Genomic DNA, 18,940 nt, shown 5'->3' on the forward strand with positions numbered 1-18,940 from the left:
GTAAAAGTACAGGTGTTTTGGAGGGTAGGCCAGCTTCTTTTTCCTACACCACCAAAGGGACTTTCCTAAGGGGCTACGTTGATGGTGATACATACAAATATATTATTGTCACAAAATATGATTTCGTGGTATAATATGTGATAAGTTATAATATTATGACGTTCGAACTGAACACGTAACCATTTCTATACATGGCCAAAGCATTTAATACTGCTCGATAATACGCATCAACACACAGGTCTGTTATTTTTGCATCATGCATGTGCAACAACTGTAAATTTTACACATGATGCTCATGCAGTTTGTTTTACCTGTTTCTCCCGCACTACATCTCAACATATCTGATATCGTATTCCAGTTTCTTCACATAGTACACACTGCATTGTTTTGACGAATCTATGTTGAATCAATGAGTACGTACATGAATGTAAGACATACAATGATTCTGCTCAAATTTCACAATATAAAATTCTAATGACCACATTTTACTTGTTGGACAACATAAATATTACAATAATAATCACACAAAACCTTCAATTATATTCATAAAAGGATCCATGATCCACAAAAATGGAAAGTAAGGGGCTTACCCAAATACTTACCCGGTAAGCGCTTATCCAAATTGGTCAGAATAGACCGTCTTTTTGTGGTTCGGTTCGACCGATTTACTCAATTACAACCAAATTTAAACCACCATTACAGTTTGATTTATGGTCTAGAAGATTAAACTGACCAAACCAAATGGGAAACTGAAGACGGGTTTGGTCAATTACAGCCAAAATGATTGACTTGGGAAAAATTTAATCCGTCATTACAATTTGATTTGTGGTTTGGAAGATTAAACCGACCAAATCAGATCGTAGACTGATCGGTTTGGTCAATTAGGACCAAAATACTCAATTTGGAGAAATTTAAACCGTTATTACAACTTGGCTTATGGTTTAAAGAATTAAACCGTTCAAAACCGGACCGTAAAAACCCCTAACATTAATTTTTTTTTTTGATACCGTACAAAACCCACCTCCGTATAAATGGGTCGATGACATGGGCTCATTTACATAGGGTCCGGCCCATTAAGCAAATACGGCGGTACAAGTATACTACGATTCCTCCTCACCGAATTTTTATTGACGCTCTCTCTCGACTCGATTCTCCTAAAAGATTTTTCTAAATTGGTCTCTCGGTTATCGTTGCCCTTTCCTCCAAGCAAACAGCTCTCTTCGGCTCCCGCTCGATCACGCCAACAATCAGAGTCTGCTTGTAATTATGCCGACAGGTCGATTAATCTGCTATTGATTGAAATTGCAATTCATTTTAGGCATTGATTCATGAATCAACCCCACAGTTTGTGCACATCATTTGTTTCCGATTTGTATATATGTTAATGACTTGCGATTGTTGGCCTTATACGTGTTCAGCTGATTTAATTTGTTGCTGTGTTTGATTTTACGTATCTAGGGCTCAACCTGGTGAATCAGATTACGTTAGCTGTAGTTGCGGATGGATTGACATTGGTTTTTTTTTTATGTATTTGGCTATTTTATGTGGTTTTTTAGAGACCGATTACCGATTTTTGTTGTAGTTACTTGACTAGCTTGCTATCCACACACACACACTCTTATATATATAGAGGGCAAATTGGATACAAACCCAGTAAGTGTTAGAGACTTACGAATGGCCTCAGCAAGTGTTAGGACTTGCAAATGGACTCAGGCCTTATATGCGACTATCAATTATGTACTAGTTTACAGATGTAGATTATATTAGTAAACGGTGAGTGGTCTCAATAGGATTAATTGACCTTAGAAATTTTAAGGCAGTCCATGGCGTAATTAATTCTGGGGATATTTGCATAACCGTATACTTGGAGCACCTTTGTACAAACATTTCATGTATTTGTTAGTGCCATGGCTTCCGAGTACTTTCATGTGTGTGATTGGGGAAGGTAGGGACTAGGGAAGAAGGAATAGTAGACTTCAAAGGTTACCTGCCAAGTTGCCTCCTTGATGGCTCTAAAGACCTTTTTTGACTATTCTCTCTCTGATGACATCTTTGATCATGGAAACCATGCTGTGTGTATAGCAATGGTGGTTTCTTTCTCTTGATGTTATATGATTCTGGGTTGTGGTGATTATTTCTTTGTTGTCTTGGTGTTTGTTATTGTTGGTCACACTTGCGCCTAGCAGAACGAGGTTTCTAATGAAACAAATGAAGTGTTTTTTTCTAGTCAGTTGTACACTTCAAATAAAATTGTCAATGCTCTGTAGGCTTCTTGATCCTTACTTGACACTGAGCCAATTGTTGTTTTCTTGTACTGTTGATTACTTCTTCTCTTATGCTTGTGTGTGTGAGACTGGAAGATTGTAAGTACATCTTTTCTGTTATTTAGTTTTATGTACATTGGTTTTTTGTGTGAGGTTGTTACGTTACCTGTGTTATCTTTTGGATGTCAACATTTTCATCTACCAGTTGCTATAGTTTATTTGTGGTTAGAAGTCCTGATGGTAGCTATGAGAGTCTTTTCTGTTAAAAAAGAAAGCCATGCCGCTAGAGTACATGCATGATGCGTATGATATTTTTAAGGGCACAACATCACAATTGTGTATACATTTACTAGCCAACTTTGCGGTTTAAGTTTCTCTTTCGAAGGTATGTTTTTTACGGTGTCATTTATGTCCTTACCACAGTGAGTGTAAAATGGCAAAAAGAGCTATACCCGGCAGTGGAGATAGATACAACCCAGCCTCCCTATGTTTTCAAATGTCAGTTGTATGACCTCACAGGGGTGCCACCTGAAAGGCAAAAGATAGTGATGAAAGGTGGATTACTAAAGGTAATCCTGTGGTTGCACATGCTATATATATATATTTTAATTTATTTTGGCTATGTAGTATTACATGATCTAATCTTTAAGGTCCCATGATCTCCCTAATGGTTTCTGTTAACCAGGATGACTCTGATTGGTCGAAACTGGGGGTGAAAGAGGTGAATTGTCTTAAATGATCTCTCTTACATTTGACAGTTAATTGACTTGCATCACTGGAATTGGTGGTAAATGTTGTTTCGTTGTTTATAGGGTCAAAAATTAATGATGATGGGAACTGCTGATGAGATTGTAAAGGCTCCAGAGAAGGGCCCTGTTTTTATGGAAGACCTTCCAGAAGAAGAACAAGTAGTTGCTGTGGTAAGGTTCTTGACCTTTTTTTGAAGTATAAAATATTTATATATGGAAAATGAAACTCACCCGCTCCTCACCTTTGGTGAGGTTGGAACCCTTGACCTCTACGAAGGTTGGGTTTCCGAATACCGTTGGGCCAGTGGCCCTTTGGCATTCCTGACTTTTTGTTTTACATACAAAAGTCATATTCAATCTATGTGCCAGGCAAAATCATTTTTACCAAGTAACTAGTCTATGAACCTCTTGTTGTTTAGGTCTGTATGTTAAACTGGCTGAGCTGTAGCAAACACGTTAACTTTTTTCACGACCTATTTCACAGATACTACTTGACCAACTTGCCATATATGCTATATGCTCACTCAACTTTTGCATTACATGTTTGTTTATTGCAAGTGTGAATCACGTCAAAAAGTGGAGCACATAACTTCACTAGATTTGACACTTGAAAACACTTTGTTTGATAAAAAGATTTATTGGATGTACATGTTCTTGATGCTTATTTTATGTTTGGTTTATTATTGATTGATGCTTGGCATCTATACCATGTTTGGAGAAGCAATGACCTAGCCCTTTTTGTTTTTTTAATGTTTAGGGGCATTCTGCTGGATTATTCAATCTGGGAAATACCTGCTACATGAATTCCACCATGCAATGCCTGCATTCAGTCCCAGAGCTTAAATCTTCATTGATTGAGTGAGTTATTTTTTAATGCAAGGAATACTAAACTGTGTTCAAGAGTGTTTAGCTTCCAGATGCTTTCTTTATGGCTTTGCTTTTTGTGTGTACTGTAATTCGTTTGTTCTTGCATTAACTTTGCTCATGGGGGCCTATGGTGAGATGGACTGTTGTAGTTCTACTATTCTTTTGCTATTCAGATGGTATACTTCTATCATTTGATTAGTTCTGCATCTGGAGTTCAATGTAACTAAGGTTCATTTATTCTCTTTGACAAAAGTAATAAATGCTCACCAACACCATGTTTACGCATTTCTTGTTGCTCAGGTATCCACAGGCTGGCAGAAGCAATGATTTGGATCAGTCATCTCATCTATTGACTGTTGCAACACGAGACTTGTTTAACGAGCTCGATAAAAATGTCAAGCCAGTCGCTCCAATGCAGTTTTGGATGGTGCATTTTCTCCTGAACTTCCATAATATAACTGTGTTAATATGAATTTGGAGCTAACAGTAGTGTTCTGAAGATGGTAACAAAAGCAGTAGTCTTTTTAGTTACTAATAGTGATATGTCAGCAACTGTTGTCAAGCACACGTTAGTTGCAATCCCTTGTTCAATGTGCCCTAAATTTAAGTTTCACTCTTTATCGTTGTAGATTTTGTGCTTTTGGTAAATATGATTTTATTAGATCATGCAATTCTTTTAGATATTTTCCTTTGAGGATTCAGCTTTAAAGACAACCTGTTGATGGTTATCTAATCATTGGGCAGACCTTTTCTCTTCTGAAACTGCCAGAAGGGAACTTATCAGCCGATTATGATTGTGTTTTACTGCACCGTTTTTTTGAAAGAATTCTCAAAAGGTGTGTTTATTTATGGCATGTCATGTATGATCATAGGTATTGCGGAAAAAGTATCCTCAATTCGGGCAGCTGCATAATGGGTCCTTTATGCAACAGGTTTCTTTGAGTTCATTCTTTTATGATATTAATTTTTATTGCTCGAAGTTGTTCAGTCTTTTGAGTTTTGATACTTAAATCCTTTTGATAACCGTCAGGATGCTGAAGAATGCTGGACGCAGATTTTGTATACTCTTTCTCAGGCTCTTAGATCACCAAGTTCTAGGTATTTTGATTTTATTTTGGCTTATTAGAAAATTTTGGTCATGATCGCTTCTATTATAGAAAACACTTGAAAGGTACGATTCTGTACGATAAATGATATGGCTTTATAGTTAAGAAAAATCTTTGTAAATGAGATCTCATCAAATCAAATTTTTAGCAGATTTATCAGCCAATCACACTTAGACTGATGAGATAATTGAAGATGCTATTTCTATCTGGATTAGTTTGTTTTCTATCAAATTGATGATTATTATTCTCATTTAATGTGCAGTCAAAATACTGATACAGTGAAGGCACTTTTCGGCATTGACCTTGTTAGCAGGTACATGATACTCCTACTTCGTTTGAACATTTTTTAATAGCTTCATTTTTCAAGTTTTCTTTTGGTATGTTAACCATCAAAGCCTGCAAAAATTATTTTGCATGGCAACCTTATGAGGAACATGGTGAAAAGAAAAAGAGGATGATTAGTAGCTGCTTCAAGCAAATCATTTGGTGTTCTTTCCACTGTTTTTTTCTTCTGTTAAGAGAGTATTGCAGGACAGTTTCTTGTCTTTGACTTATATAACTGACTGTAAGATCTTTCAAAATGATGTTTCATTTCTCTTGCTTCTTGTATATACACGGCATACACCCCATCTTTCACTACATTTCTCGTCTTACCTATAGTATGTCTGTAGGGTGCATTGTGCGGAAAGTGGTGAAGAAAGTTTAGAGACAGAATCGGTTTATTCTCTTAAATGCCACATATCACATGAGGTGAATCATTTGCACGAGGGACTGAAGCATGTAAGTTCTATTGTAGAAGTGACTGCACTTGTGAGATCATATTTTTCTATCTTTGTCATTTTTGTTATTAACCGAAGTGTAGGTCATGAGTCGATGTTGTCTTGCGACTATTTGCTTTTTGCTAGCACTGTTGTTCACATGATTTCTTATGCATGTGTAAAATTAAAAATACGGTACAATTCCCATAGTAATCTACTTTACATACATGTCGTTGGTCTGGTCTCTGCAGAGTAGCATTTATGTATAAATTGCAATAGAAGTGAAATGATTATGGGCAAAAATTACGTGTAGCAAGTGATAGAATTCTATAATCCTCTTTTTGAGGCAAAAATAGAAAAGAGGACAATTAGTTCAGGCTTCTACACATGTGATATTGGACCTATTTTTTAATGGATATTCAGAAATAGGATGTTGCTAATGCATACAGAAGGGACACACTGGTTGACCTTACCGTGGCCTCTTAATATGGTAATTGAACTTTGGGTGTCTTGAATAGGTTTCTAGAATATATCCCATTTATTGACTTAATTCACCTGCATGAGCTCTGCATCCTGCTTCAAATTATTTGAGCTGGTTCACGTCTGTTTGCATACCAAGTTGATCTGGTTTTAACTAGTCACTAATTTAATATTTGACTATTTGGAATATAATATATTCTATTTAAGTTTAATTACCATTCTTTATGCATTTACTTTTATCATCAATTGATATTTAATGAGGAAATCCAACAGCTAACATAGACAAGAACACTAGGTTTCAATGAAGACTTGCATTGCAAGACCAATTGTTCCAAATTTGAGGCAATCACAAAGTCAAGGTTTAAGGCTACTAAAATCCTATATTTATAGTTCTCAAGAGAGGGATTCTCAAAATGGCGAATGGAAGGAATAGATGACTTGAATTGAAGATATTATATATTTAGATCATTTAATTTCTTTTAGTACTTCTAAGTTATTTGGATCGTGGATTTTGATTAGATTAGTTTTTTTTAATTCCATTAAATATTGGGGTTGAATTTATTGTTATTACTAATTTACTATATCCATTTAATAAATTATGATCATATCAACCATTATTGTTATTATTGTACTTAGTGAGGTCATTCATATGCTAATATCATAAGTTCCGCATTGTTTTTTACACATTATTAAATGAATCAGACTCTCTCTCCTCTCTCTCTATAAATGTTTAGGTGTTTTGTCCTAAATTTACCAAATTAAATTATATATTGTACCACTAACACTGTCTACCAAATGAAAGTGGCCACCATGAACCATGTCCGCTAACTTTACGCACTACGACCCTAAGCATACGACAAATAGGTAAGATCGGTATTATCTAGCCTTGAGCTCATAAATGTTCCACTCGTGCACTTGACGGCCTCACATGATCTGATTTTATACATTATTTACTTTAGCATGGTCCTTGATTTGGAACGTATTATGCTAGATAATGATTAAACTTAACTTTACTAACTGTGGAATGATGGTTATCTTGGCAAATAGAAAAGGGTAATTGGGAGTTCTTTAACGTAATTTTGTAATCGTCATTTTTGTAGATATCTTCTTCCCTTGGGACTGCATAGAAATCTCTCTTCTTTGTTTTCTTTTTAAAGAGTGTTATTGGATCTTAATGCCCTTGAATTGTCTTGTTACATATAACCTTGGTTATTTGCTTAATGCGTTCAAAACAACTCAGTCATGTGTTCTTTTTTTGTTGGGGTGGGCCTTGACCATTGATCAAAGATCTCATCAATAATACTTCCGGCAACAGCAAGAAAATCTGCCTGTTTTGGCCAATATTGGCTTTGATTGATAGCTTGTTTAACTAGCGTACTTACCGACTTACTTTTTGCAGGGGCTGAAATCGGAGCTAGAAAAGGCTTCTCCTTCTTTGGGGCGCAGTGCGGTTTACTTGAAGGATTCACATATTAATGGATTGCCAAAGTAACATCTCCTACCGTCTCTAAATTTTGTGTCTGAAACACAAGCACTAGTTTAGCTTACAAGGCTGTAGTCTTCACATGTAGGAACTTAACAGACAGTGGAAAGGGACAAGTACAAATAACAACCACTCTTGGATGTGAACTCCCGCAAAACGACCCCCCTTTTTTGGGAAATTGTACAAAACGATCACCAACTTCGCGAAATCCAACTCTTTTTTGTGAAATTCTTAGGGGTTTTTGAAATTTATATTGACTTTTGCTGAAGTTTTCCACTTTTTTTGCGAAATTTTGTTTGTAGTGGATCCCAATACAAAATGGAATTACACAAAAAAGGGAAACTTTGTGAAATTTTGCAAGAATATTTCAAAACACTATAAAATTTTTTAGCAAATAAAAGTAAATTTTTAGGGTTTTGAGAAGTTTACATTGACTTCCTCTGAAGTTTTCCTTCTTTTTTGTGAAAATTTGTTTGTGATGGATTTCAATACCAAATGGAATTACACAAAAAAGCTAAACTCTGCGAAATTTTGCAAGAATATCTCAAAACCCTAAATTCTTTAGCCAATAAAAGTGAATTCTTAAGAGAGGTTTACATTGACTTTAGCTAAAGCTTTCCTCTTTTTGGCAAAATCTTGTTTGTGGTGGGCTCATACAAAATGGAATTACACAAAAAAGGGAAACTTTGCGAAAATTTGCAAGAATATCTCAAAACCCTAAATCTTAAGCCAATAAAAGTGAATTTGCGGAATTTAAGGGGTTTTGTGAAATTAATATGCGACCCTTCTCAAAATGGTCATTTTTGTAGTTATCCCCAATGGAAACCCCTAGTTAGGCTTAAGTTATTGTCTCGCAACTCCTCTCTCCCCTCGATTTATGTGAGAATGCATGGACTCTGTTTTAGATTGGTAATTTTCGGACATATCTTGACTCTTCTTAAACTATTTGCTTTTATGCAAGGTACTTAACTATTCAGTTTGTTCGATTTTTCTGGAAGAGGGAATCTAATCAGAAAGCAAAGATTTTGAGGGTAATAAACTTATCCCGATCTATCGAACAATTTAATTATTAAGAATGCATTTAATTACTCTGCTTTTGTGGGGTTACTACGTGGAAGATAAATCATTGAAGCTCTTGGCCCTTAATTTGATCACTCTTCCTCCAAAATGAAGTTTTTATTGATTATCTGTGCTTGGTTTTTCAGAAAGTGGATTATCCATTAGAGTTGGATGTTTTTGATCTTTGTTCAGATGATCTCCGCAAACAGCTGGAAGCTCCTCGTCAGGTTTGTAAGTTTGGCCCTAGCAAACACCAATACATAAGTTAGGGGCTGTTTGGTTGGTTTTTCATTAAGTCCTGTATGGATAAAGATGTCTTGTGGATTAATCTGTCTGTATAGATTTTGAAGGTTTTTATTTGGGAGAGATTTTTCTTCTTCAGAGAAGCGTGCTTTTTAATTGGGAGCAGGTTTGGAAAACCTTGACTTTATGCATAAAGCTCCCCCCCGAAAAGCTTGCTGAATAAGTCACTTTCTATATAATTAAGCCACTACCAAATAGTCATGGATAGCTGACCGAATAAGTTGCGAGTTCATTAAGCTCATTACTTATCCATCACTGAGTTATATGGCAAGCACTTTGGATTGTTTTTAGACTAGTTTAAATACTTCTATGCGTTTTCAATGATCTTGGTTTTTAAATTCACATATAAAACAACATTCTTATAGTTACTTGTTGCTTCTTTTTTCATATGCAAGTTAAAAAGGGAAGAAATAATGCTCATATTTGTCATTTTGATTTAACTTTTTGGTATTTGTAGATGCTAAGAGATGAAGACGGTAGAAAGGCTGGTTTGAAACTCAAAGAAAAGAGCTCTGCTTCAGTGGACAATGATGTTAAGATGTCTGATGCAGAGGTATATATATATATATATATATATATTCGGTTACAATTTAAGTAAATGTTCCAAATCTCACATGGACATGCTTAGAAAAATACACATTGTGAATTTTGTTCATGCAGAATGGAAGCGGAGAATCATCTAAAGCTACTTCCGGAGAAGGTTAACGTCTTTCTATGAAGTTCCGTTTATATAAAATCTATATTTTTGGCAACTAGACCAACTGGATATAAGGCTTTTACATTGCGTTGTATGCTTTGGCATACATCCACCCTTCAACTTGCGTTTAGTACGTGGGATAGAACGGGATAGGACAAAACAAAAACTTGTTCCATGTTTGGCGCTACATTATACTAGAACAGAACACGACTGAGTTTTTTTTTTGTCCCACCAAAATAGGTGGAACTAAAATCAAGGAGATGAGACAAGATTGATGGAATACACAAACTACCCATGTCAAATTAAGGGGTTGTTTGGTTGATTTTCCATCAAGTTTTGTAAGGATAAAACTGTTTATGTTGATTAATCTGTCATTATAGATTGGGAAGGTTTTTGTTTTGGAGGGTTTTTCCATAGATGGAAGGAGAGTGGTTAATTGGATGAGCAGGTTTGGAAAAAACTTGGCTTTCTGCATAAAGCTTCTCCTAGAAGTTTAATGAATAAGCCACTTTCTATATCCTTAAGCCACTACCAAACAATCATGTATAGCTGACCGAATAATTTGCGAGTCCCATTAAGCTCATTAATCTGCTAATAAACTGACCATAAAACCCTAAAACCTTACAAAATTCTTTCACCCACCATCTCACATTTGTCTGTTCAGTCCTGTCCACTCCCGTCTGCTTACCAAATGGCGTCCAGGACTTTTCTTTCCCCTGTTATATCTTTTTTTTTGTGCACAGTTGTGTGTCATCCTTTTAGATTTTACCATTCATTTTTGTTTTTTCAGGTGTCGTGTCTGATAAGAAAACACAGTTGACCGGAGTATATGATTTGGTCGCTGTGCTGACTCATAAAGGCCGAAGTGCCGATTCAGGTCATTACGTTGCTTGGGTCAAGCAAGAAAATGGTCAGTCCGTGTCTGTTTCATCTTATTTTAGCAAAAAAAATCGTATTATTTTGGTTTACATTTGTTGGAACCTGTTCTACATGAGATAAAAACGAGCTAATAATTGACGTTTTTATAGGGAAATGGATCCAGTTCGACGATGATAATCCTATCCCACAAAGGGAAGAAGATATAACAAAGCTTTCTGGAGGAGGTATGAATCGTTTGCTCCAAAAGATCCCATTTGATGGTTTCTAATTTATTATTGTAATTAGTCCAACCAGGCACGCTCATATTAGAACCATAAATATTTTGAGAACCTGAGAACCAACTAACTCTTCATGTTACATAATGAAGATGCATTATGATAATAATGAGTAATACATGAAATAATTGGTTCTGATGTCAAAATATTTATGGTTCTCATTTGAAGTTTCCCAATATGACTATGGGTTGTTTGGTTGGTTTTCCTAGTATGAGGCGGTTTTTTCATATATGGAAATAACGTGTTTTTAATAGAGTGACAAGTTTGAAAAAAACTTGATTTTCTGCATGGAGTCCCCCCGGCAAAACTTATGAATAAACCAATTTCTATATCATTAATCCACGACTAGAGAGTCATGTATGGTTGGCCGAATAAGCTATGAGTCCCATTAAGCTGCTAACAAACAGGCGTCAAGTCTTACAGGGATAAAACTGTTTGTGTGGAATGTGGATTAATCTTTGTGTATAGATTTTGGAAGGGTTTTCTCATATAGATGGAATGGCTGAATGGGCGTGTTTTTTAATTGGGAGGGCTAGGTTTGAGAAATTTTTGGCTTTCTACATAAAGCTCCCCACTAGAAGCTTATTGCATAAGCCAATTCTTTTATCATTAAACCACTATCAAACAATCATTTATAGCTGACCGAATAAGCTATGAGTCTCATCAAGCTGCTAACAAACAAGTTTGATCTGGATTGATTGTTTTCAGGTGATTGGCATATGGCTTACATTTGCATGTACAAGGCTCGTACCGTTGCCATGTAACGTTATATTTCCGTTAGCATTGTGTAATTTGATTATTCGAACATTTATTTAGTTTATACCAATGTAGAACTTGGGAGTGAAGAACAAACCCTGAGGTTTGGATGTCACAAACAATTGTGTTTGATGTGGTTTGAAACTTTTTTTAGTGATAAATATAAATACAAGACTTGTTTGATGGGTAATGTTGTTTGTTCATTGCTTTTGTTTTAGGGCAATGTTTCAAGTAGGAGGTCGAGTCGAGCTTCAGCTTATTCGAGCTCGGCTCGAAAAAATTAGTATCGGGATGAGCTTTGCTCGAGCTCGATTAACTTTTTCAAAGTCGGGTTCAAGATTGAGCTCCAATATTTTTCCATGTTTGAGCTTGAGCTCGATGCTCGTTTATAAGCTTGATAATTTTTATGTTCTGTTTATATAATTTGTAAGCATATAAAAATGTTTGGCTTGAAAAAGTGAGAGCTTGAACGGTTTGACTCGTAGAACTTTCAAACGAGTTAGAGTCGAGTTGAACATTGGTGTTATGGAGTTCGACTTGTTAAGTTATGTGAGCTTTATTTTATGTTCGAGATCAAATCGAGCTCGATAATTATTAAGCTCGAGCTCGAGTAGCTCGTTAAAAGCTCCACTCGTTTACACCCTAAGTTTTGAGAACCTGATGGTGTTTATGATGATAATCTTGAATGGTAATGATTATCGTTCATCATAAGATTTACGAAGGATCATGCGAAAAAAAGAGTTAGAAGACGAAAGCGTAAAAGAAAAGCAATAAACAAGGCTCGTATGATATATATATGTATATATATATATATGTCTTCGGTCTAACGGTATATGAGTCTTTGGCCTCCTAGGAAGTCAAATGTTCAAACCTCATAAATGTGAGAAGGGTATGTAAATTTATTTGTTTTATTTGTCGTATGTAAGTATTATATACTTAAAAAAACAACAACGATATACATACCTTCCCGATAATTATTCCAAATAACAAATCTATTATGCAAATATTCGAATATGTTCTTTAAATTTATATGGTCATTAGAATTTTAGTTGTTTTTTTTCTCATTTTGTTTTACAGAACCTTTATAATTATAAAAAATGAACGTCATATTCTTTACTAGTTTTACGCAGTACGCAGGTTTTCAATTACTCATCCCGTCAAGAATTTTTATGGCCGGTTTATATAAAACATGCATTTAGTATGATACTGTAGCAGAAGGACCAAAAGGTATCCTGCCAACCACAAGAACGGTGCACGATAGGTTTGAGCTTGGACTCCAAAGATAGTGTTTGGAGGACCCAGATTTGATTCAAAGAAGAAATAAAAATCTTCTTATAGCCACGTAGGTTCAAATACAGTGACTCCAGGCTATCCGTGAAGCGGGTGGTCGTTCTGGGATTAGTTGGCTCGCATAGCGGGTGGTCGTCCTGGGATTAGTTGGCTCGCGTAGCGGGTTGAATATCCAGGTTAATCCAAAAAAAATATACCCTCCCAAAGGCCCAAAACCTCTATGGTCATGGAGGCTCACCTTGAAGCTGATAATTATGGGTTTGGGTCGGACCTAACCTCTTTTTCTTGTACAACCGACTTAATATAGCAAATCCAAGCCTTTTTTATGAGTTTGAAAATTTGTCCTTGCCTGCCCTATAAATGGGCGGGCTTGCCCATGAGTTTTCGACCCTAAAAATATTTTTATATTTTTAAGAAAAAAATCTTATATAAAATCACAGGTTATGTAAAATAATTCAAACACATAACAATTTTTCCAAGTTAAAATCAGACATAAATACATAACAATGTACAATCTATAAAAAATTTCCAAGAGTAGATTAATTATAAAAATATTAACGAATCTCACGGGCTTACTCATATTTTTGCATCTCCCATACCCTGATTAATTTTAACAAATCAATCCAGACCCGTCCATTTTCTTCGAAACTAATAGTTTAGGGTGTCGTTTATTTTTTAAAAGGTACTGCAGTCAAATTTCACTTCTGATTTATAAGAGGTGATCCTGAAGTCTGAAATCTGGACCAGTAAGATTGTATGTTTTTACTTCTCGTGAAATCTGAATTGGTCAAACCAGTGCAAAATATAAAGGATTAATTTTTTTTTTACAAAAGTATAAAAGATAAAATATTTTTTTACTGAAAAACCACTTCCCGCCCCCAAAATATGAACCATTTGATAGAGGGCGGATTAGATTGAATCATTGAAGAGGTATTAAGAGATATGTTTACCACTTAAAATTTTAGAGGACATTCAGAACTTTTAAGCTCTTATTTTAAAAATAAAACAAACGTTCTTGATATCCAAACGTCTGAACGAATCAGACTTCAGAGGTATTAAGAGGTAATTTTGGAAAAAAAAAACAGACCCTAAGCCTGCTTTTCTAGCTGACGAATCAGGGTGGGTCTAGCAGGCTATCCCGCCATGAACAACTTCAGCTAGGATGACTCTAGTTTTCAAACCATCCGTGATCATTCGAAAGATTATTCAGTACAGATAAGCTGATCCAGATACCCACAGTTATAATAAGAAGTAAAAAGTACATAAAATAACAAAATTAATTTAGCAAAAATATTTAATGATTTATATATATTTTTAATAAATTATTAAAAATTAAGCTCTAATGGAGGTTGGAACCTGGTGTGAAAATGGAAAGATTCGGCCACCCATTCCCACCACCGTTCCAACCGCTCGATTCTTCTCTTCCGCCACCACTTCCGCCTTCATCGTTCAAACTCAAATGCTTTTTCTGGTACACGTCACTCGCCGGAGTTCCGATCAAACCATCCTCTTCAGATCCACCGCCCAAATTCGATCTCAAACCATCTACAAAACTCCCGTATTGCATCCTGTGATTCGATCTCATCATCAAATTGAAACTTCCACCATCCAATTTCCTCTGATTATTACCATAACTGAAAATCCCCGAGCGTTCCGTCTCCGATTCACCTGACGCTGACGGTGGCGGTGGAGTGGTCGCCGGTGAAGTAGGAGGCGAAGAATCAGCTGGTCGTTTGCTGGAGATCGGAGATCGTTTGTTGATTTTACGAGTTCCGCCGCCGACGGGGATGTTACGGAGAGTTCCGCCTTTGGTCCAATAACGTCGACAATTCTTACAGAAATGGCGAGGCTGTAAGAGATTGTAGTTATTGTAATAACAGAATTTGGTGTTACTGGAATCGCATCTAGGGCAATTGAGATGCTCGTTTTCTGGAAATTGAGGGTTCATACTCATAATTTGAGATGAAAAGGGTTGATGATGCATTTGGATGATGAAATTGGGGGGTTTTGATTGGAGTGTGAGGATGAGAGAAAGGTCAAAGATATTTTGGGGAGATTCGGCATTAAGATGATGAAGATATTTGGTGGGATCGACGATGATGATACGAGAGTCCGCGTGAAAACGACGACCACCACCACCACCGCCGCCGCCGGTCGCTGTCACACGTCGGAATATTGATGAGCTCTCACACGGCTGATCAGATTCAAAGTATATTACGGTTTCATAGCTTCATTAAGGTGGGTAACATACGAAGACAATTTTGAATTTATTTATAACGTGATGGGTTCAAATCAGAACGTGATTCATGCGAACTCAAATGATCATCACAACTCAATCTAATGCAAAATAACTTAACTCGAAGTAACCCGATGTCTAAACGAGTTATAAAAATTTTAAACCGTAGGTATTGGGTTGATATTAGGTTACTATTATTTGAACCAAAATCAGCCCGACAAACCCAATATTCTTTTATTTTTTAGATATAATATATTTGTTGAGTTTATATTAATATATACATTAGACAATTATACTATTAGGTATCCTTTTCATATATATATATATATATATATATATTATATACATATATATATTTTTTCAATCTATTCTTCATCTCTATATAACTCATTCGTATTCATCCGGTAAGGTAACATGATTTGGTGTTCACTTACCCAAGTAAACATTTGATAAACGGTTACTTAATCTTTTTATTTGAACCTGTCCTATTCTATATTTTATATTTTATACTTTAACTTGGTTCCTATTTTGGTAACATACTTTCAAAACTTTTATTTGGTACCTAAGATGTAATACTTTAAACATTTAAGTACAAGGGTAACCGATTAAAGCATTAACCGGTTATTCATGCTGATGTGGCGAGTGATGTGGTATTCAACTCAATATTATTTGTTGACGTGGTTAGTGACATGAATTTTTTTTAATCTAAGATTAGTCTTCAACCGGTTACCCGGGTACTTAAATTTTTAAAACTTTACATCTTGGATACCAAAATGAAAGTTTCAAAAATACGTTACTTAAAATATGAATCAAGTTAAAATACGTTATATTTTCATACAATTTGCTCTATATTTTATATTTACATAAGTTTTATTTATAAATTATGAAAAAAAACAAAAAAAAAAACAAAAATGGCATCCAGTCGACCATTCATAACACGATACCCTTCTTCATATATTTGTCGGTATCCTTCCATTTATTAATTTCCGATACCTATTTTTTTTCGAATTTAATATCCATAATTAATTTTAAAATAATTAAAAATCTTGTCGAGAAAAATATTAAAAATATTATTTAATTTAAATAATAAATTCATTTTGGATTTAATATTTTTATATTTAATCCCAGGAGTTGAGTTTGTTTACAAAAACAACTTATTGACTTATTTCGATATGACATAAGTAATAAGCATTTTAAAGTATTTGGATAAATAGCTTATACCCGTGTCAAACCGGTAATAAAGAGTTTTTGAAGAAGTTAAACTATTCTAACTTATAATAAGTTGATAAAGACTTTTGTAGAAAAACATAAGTTTTTTAAATAAGCAAACTCAAACGCCTTCTTATTAATTTAACGATGGACACCGAACGAGGAAATTGAACATGATTTTTATATGATTTATTAGAATTTTATTATATTTTTTTATTTTTTTTACAGTAATATCGATATATCAAGAAAGATCATTTTTCTCATTGAACGCGTCTAACGACAAAAATAATGAAATAGTAAACGGGTATTTTAATCTTGAAATTGACGGGAGCGTTACTTCACGAAAGTAGTGTTTGACCAACGAGCTTCAAAACCGAACATTTTTACGATGTCGTATGAAAACGAACGAATTTGACTTATTGTATATCAATAGAGACAAACATAAAATATCGAATCAATCGGAAATCAATTATTATTATCTTTAATATGATTTATTAGAATTTTATTATATTTCTTGACTTTTTATAGTAACATCGATGCATTAAGAAACATCGGTTTTTTCAACGGAACGAGTCTAACGACAAAAATAATGAAATAAAAAACGGGTATTTTAGTCTTGTAATTGTCGGGAGTATTACTTCACGAAAATCGTGTTTGACCAACGAGCTTCAAAACCGAACATTTTACGATGTCGTATGAAAACCGAAACGAATTTTGACTTCTTGTATATCAATAAAGACAAATATAAAATATCGAATCTAACCGAGAACCCGTTTTAATTATTTAATAATATAATATAAAGTATTATATTTTTAATATTAATTTCTTCATCATAGCAAAGTGGTCACCACCAATCCACCATGTCCAAAAGGCAATTAGTCAACCCCAAAGCAATTTAATATATATTTAATATATTATATTACTTTTTATTAAGATTTGTTAGATAAGATTATCTCGGGTTAGGTTCACGTGAGAACAGATTGTTTTTGTGAGATCTATGAGACCGGTTTTTTTACACTTGAAACTTCACATTAAAACACGCTGACGTTAAAAAAAATTCCGAACCTTCACAGTGTTCTGTAGCATAACTTCTGTTATGAAGTTTCAAATGTAAAAAAATGGTCTCATGTGTCTCATGTAAACAGTTTGGTCTCACGTGATCCTAAGTCAGATTATTCCTACGTAGTTTTGTTTGTTGAAATTTGATAAATTTTATTCATACAATTGATTTATTCTATGAGTTTTAGTATGGAATTCTAAATTTTATATATAATGAAATTTAAATTTATTGGGTTTTGATAAAGAATTATTATTTTATTTTATCTAAAATTTCTAAAAAGACTATTATGTCCTTGTATTTACTCTACTCTATCTAATCCTACCATGACAATCGTCACAGCTTCCACCCATCACTACCACCACCTTTACTGCTACCATCATCGCCACCACCCTTACTGTCTTTGCCACCGCCACCATCACCATCGTCTATGCCATTGTTGCCATTGCCACCAAAAATTTATAAATTAAGCAGTAAAATATGAGAATGTCTTAAAGGGGTATTTTGGTAATTTATCACTATTTTATCATAACCCTAAAGCAATATTTAACAAATCAAATAAATAGATTCTAATTCTTAACACATATTTCATCCTAATTATGCCGACAAACGCATGATCAAACCCGATTAAATTTCATTTTAATTTTTTCTAACAGATTTCGTTCTATAAATCAAACGCCACCTCAATAGATGAAGTTATTACCATCTGGATAAAAAAACGAACTAATCCTATAACATTCCTACAAAATTCTCTCATTTTTATCGACAACAAACGATATTTTAACTTTATAAACAACTCAGATATCAAAGAATATCTAGAAGGGCATTTTAGGAATCAATTTAGTTATAATATATTGGTATGCTTAATTTTTTAATACTTAATAAAGTATAAAAAAACATTTTAAATATTTAAATTTGTCATCTAGAAGCCCATTTATATTAGATGCTAAATTAAAAATCATGTTTTATTCATTTGTGAATATTGATTACCTTTGACTTTCAAGATTGAAAATTGCAATTATGATTCACAATGAATAATATCAAGTCAACTACTTAATCTAAATGCATAGAAATCCATACCATTAAAATTCAAGTTTATTAAACGAGGTGAAGTGAGTTTATATACGAGTTTTAAACATATAAACTCAAACTTTGTTCAGATATTTTATCTACGATATTTATAATCTATATTATATTATAAAATATTTGACAAAAACTCTTAAAAACCATTTTTTAATGCATAAAGTACTATTTATTGATGCATATTACTTAAAATTCAAAATCACAAGTAAATCGTGTGTAAGTACAACTTATTAAAGCTTCATTTTTTACTTTTATATAACTAACTATAGATAAACATAATCAAATACGGAATAAACATTTCATTTTGAATATAAAAAATTTAAAATATAATTAGGATAATCATTAGTTACAACAAAATACTTAATTATTATCTTTATAAAAAAGTATAT

General features: G+C 34.1%; 2 protein-coding genes across 2 annotated transcripts; one reads left to right on the plus strand and one right to left on the minus strand.

Moving 5' to 3' along the window:
- The first annotated feature begins 1,122 nt into the window (after window positions 1-1,122).
- LOC112508743 (ubiquitin carboxyl-terminal hydrolase 6) lies at window positions 1,123-11,789 on the plus strand. The gene is made up of 18 exons (XM_025113469.1): window positions 1,123-1,276; window positions 2,688-2,833; window positions 2,950-2,985; window positions 3,077-3,184; window positions 3,771-3,871; window positions 4,181-4,307; window positions 4,753-4,812; window positions 4,911-4,978; window positions 5,249-5,299; window positions 5,658-5,766; window positions 7,624-7,712; window positions 8,669-8,738; window positions 8,913-8,993; window positions 9,527-9,622; window positions 9,730-9,769; window positions 10,557-10,676; window positions 10,795-10,869; window positions 11,629-11,789. The coding sequence occupies exons 1-18, from the start codon at window positions 1,267-1,269 to the stop codon at window positions 11,682-11,684; spliced, it is 1,443 nt and encodes a 480-aa protein (XP_024969237.1). The 5' UTR covers window positions 1,123-1,266; the 3' UTR covers window positions 11,685-11,789.
- A 2,349-nt stretch (window positions 11,790-14,138) lies between these two features.
- On the minus strand, window positions 14,139-15,139 carry LOC112510028 (dof zinc finger protein DOF1.7-like). Its single transcript, XM_025115287.1, has one exon. The coding sequence runs from the start codon at window positions 14,948-14,950 to the stop codon at window positions 14,306-14,308; it is 645 nt and encodes a 214-aa protein (XP_024971055.1). The 5' UTR covers window positions 14,951-15,139; the 3' UTR covers window positions 14,139-14,305.
- Window positions 15,140-18,940: the final 3,801 nt, after the last annotated feature.

Source organism: Cynara cardunculus (assembly GCF_001531365.2).
Source record: "Cynara cardunculus var. scolymus isolate 2C chromosome LG 3, CcrdV1, whole genome shotgun sequence".
NCBI classification, from domain to species: Eukaryota; Viridiplantae; Streptophyta; class Magnoliopsida; order Asterales; family Asteraceae; genus Cynara; species Cynara cardunculus.

Bases quoted from the DNA above. Each gene is read 5' to 3' on its own strand.
- LOC112508743 (XM_025113469.1), top strand. The intron at 5,300-5,657 runs GTACATGATACT...GTATGTCTGTAG, and splicing joins GGCATTGACCTTGTTAGCAG to GGTGCATTGTGCGGAAAGTG. The intron at 7,713-8,668 runs GTAACATCTCCT...CTTTTATGCAAG, and splicing joins CATATTAATGGATTGCCAAA to GTACTTAACTATTCAGTTTG.
- LOC112510028 (XM_025115287.1), bottom strand. From the start codon at position 14,950: ATGCATCATCAACCCTTTTCATCTCAAATTATGAGTATGAACCCTCAA.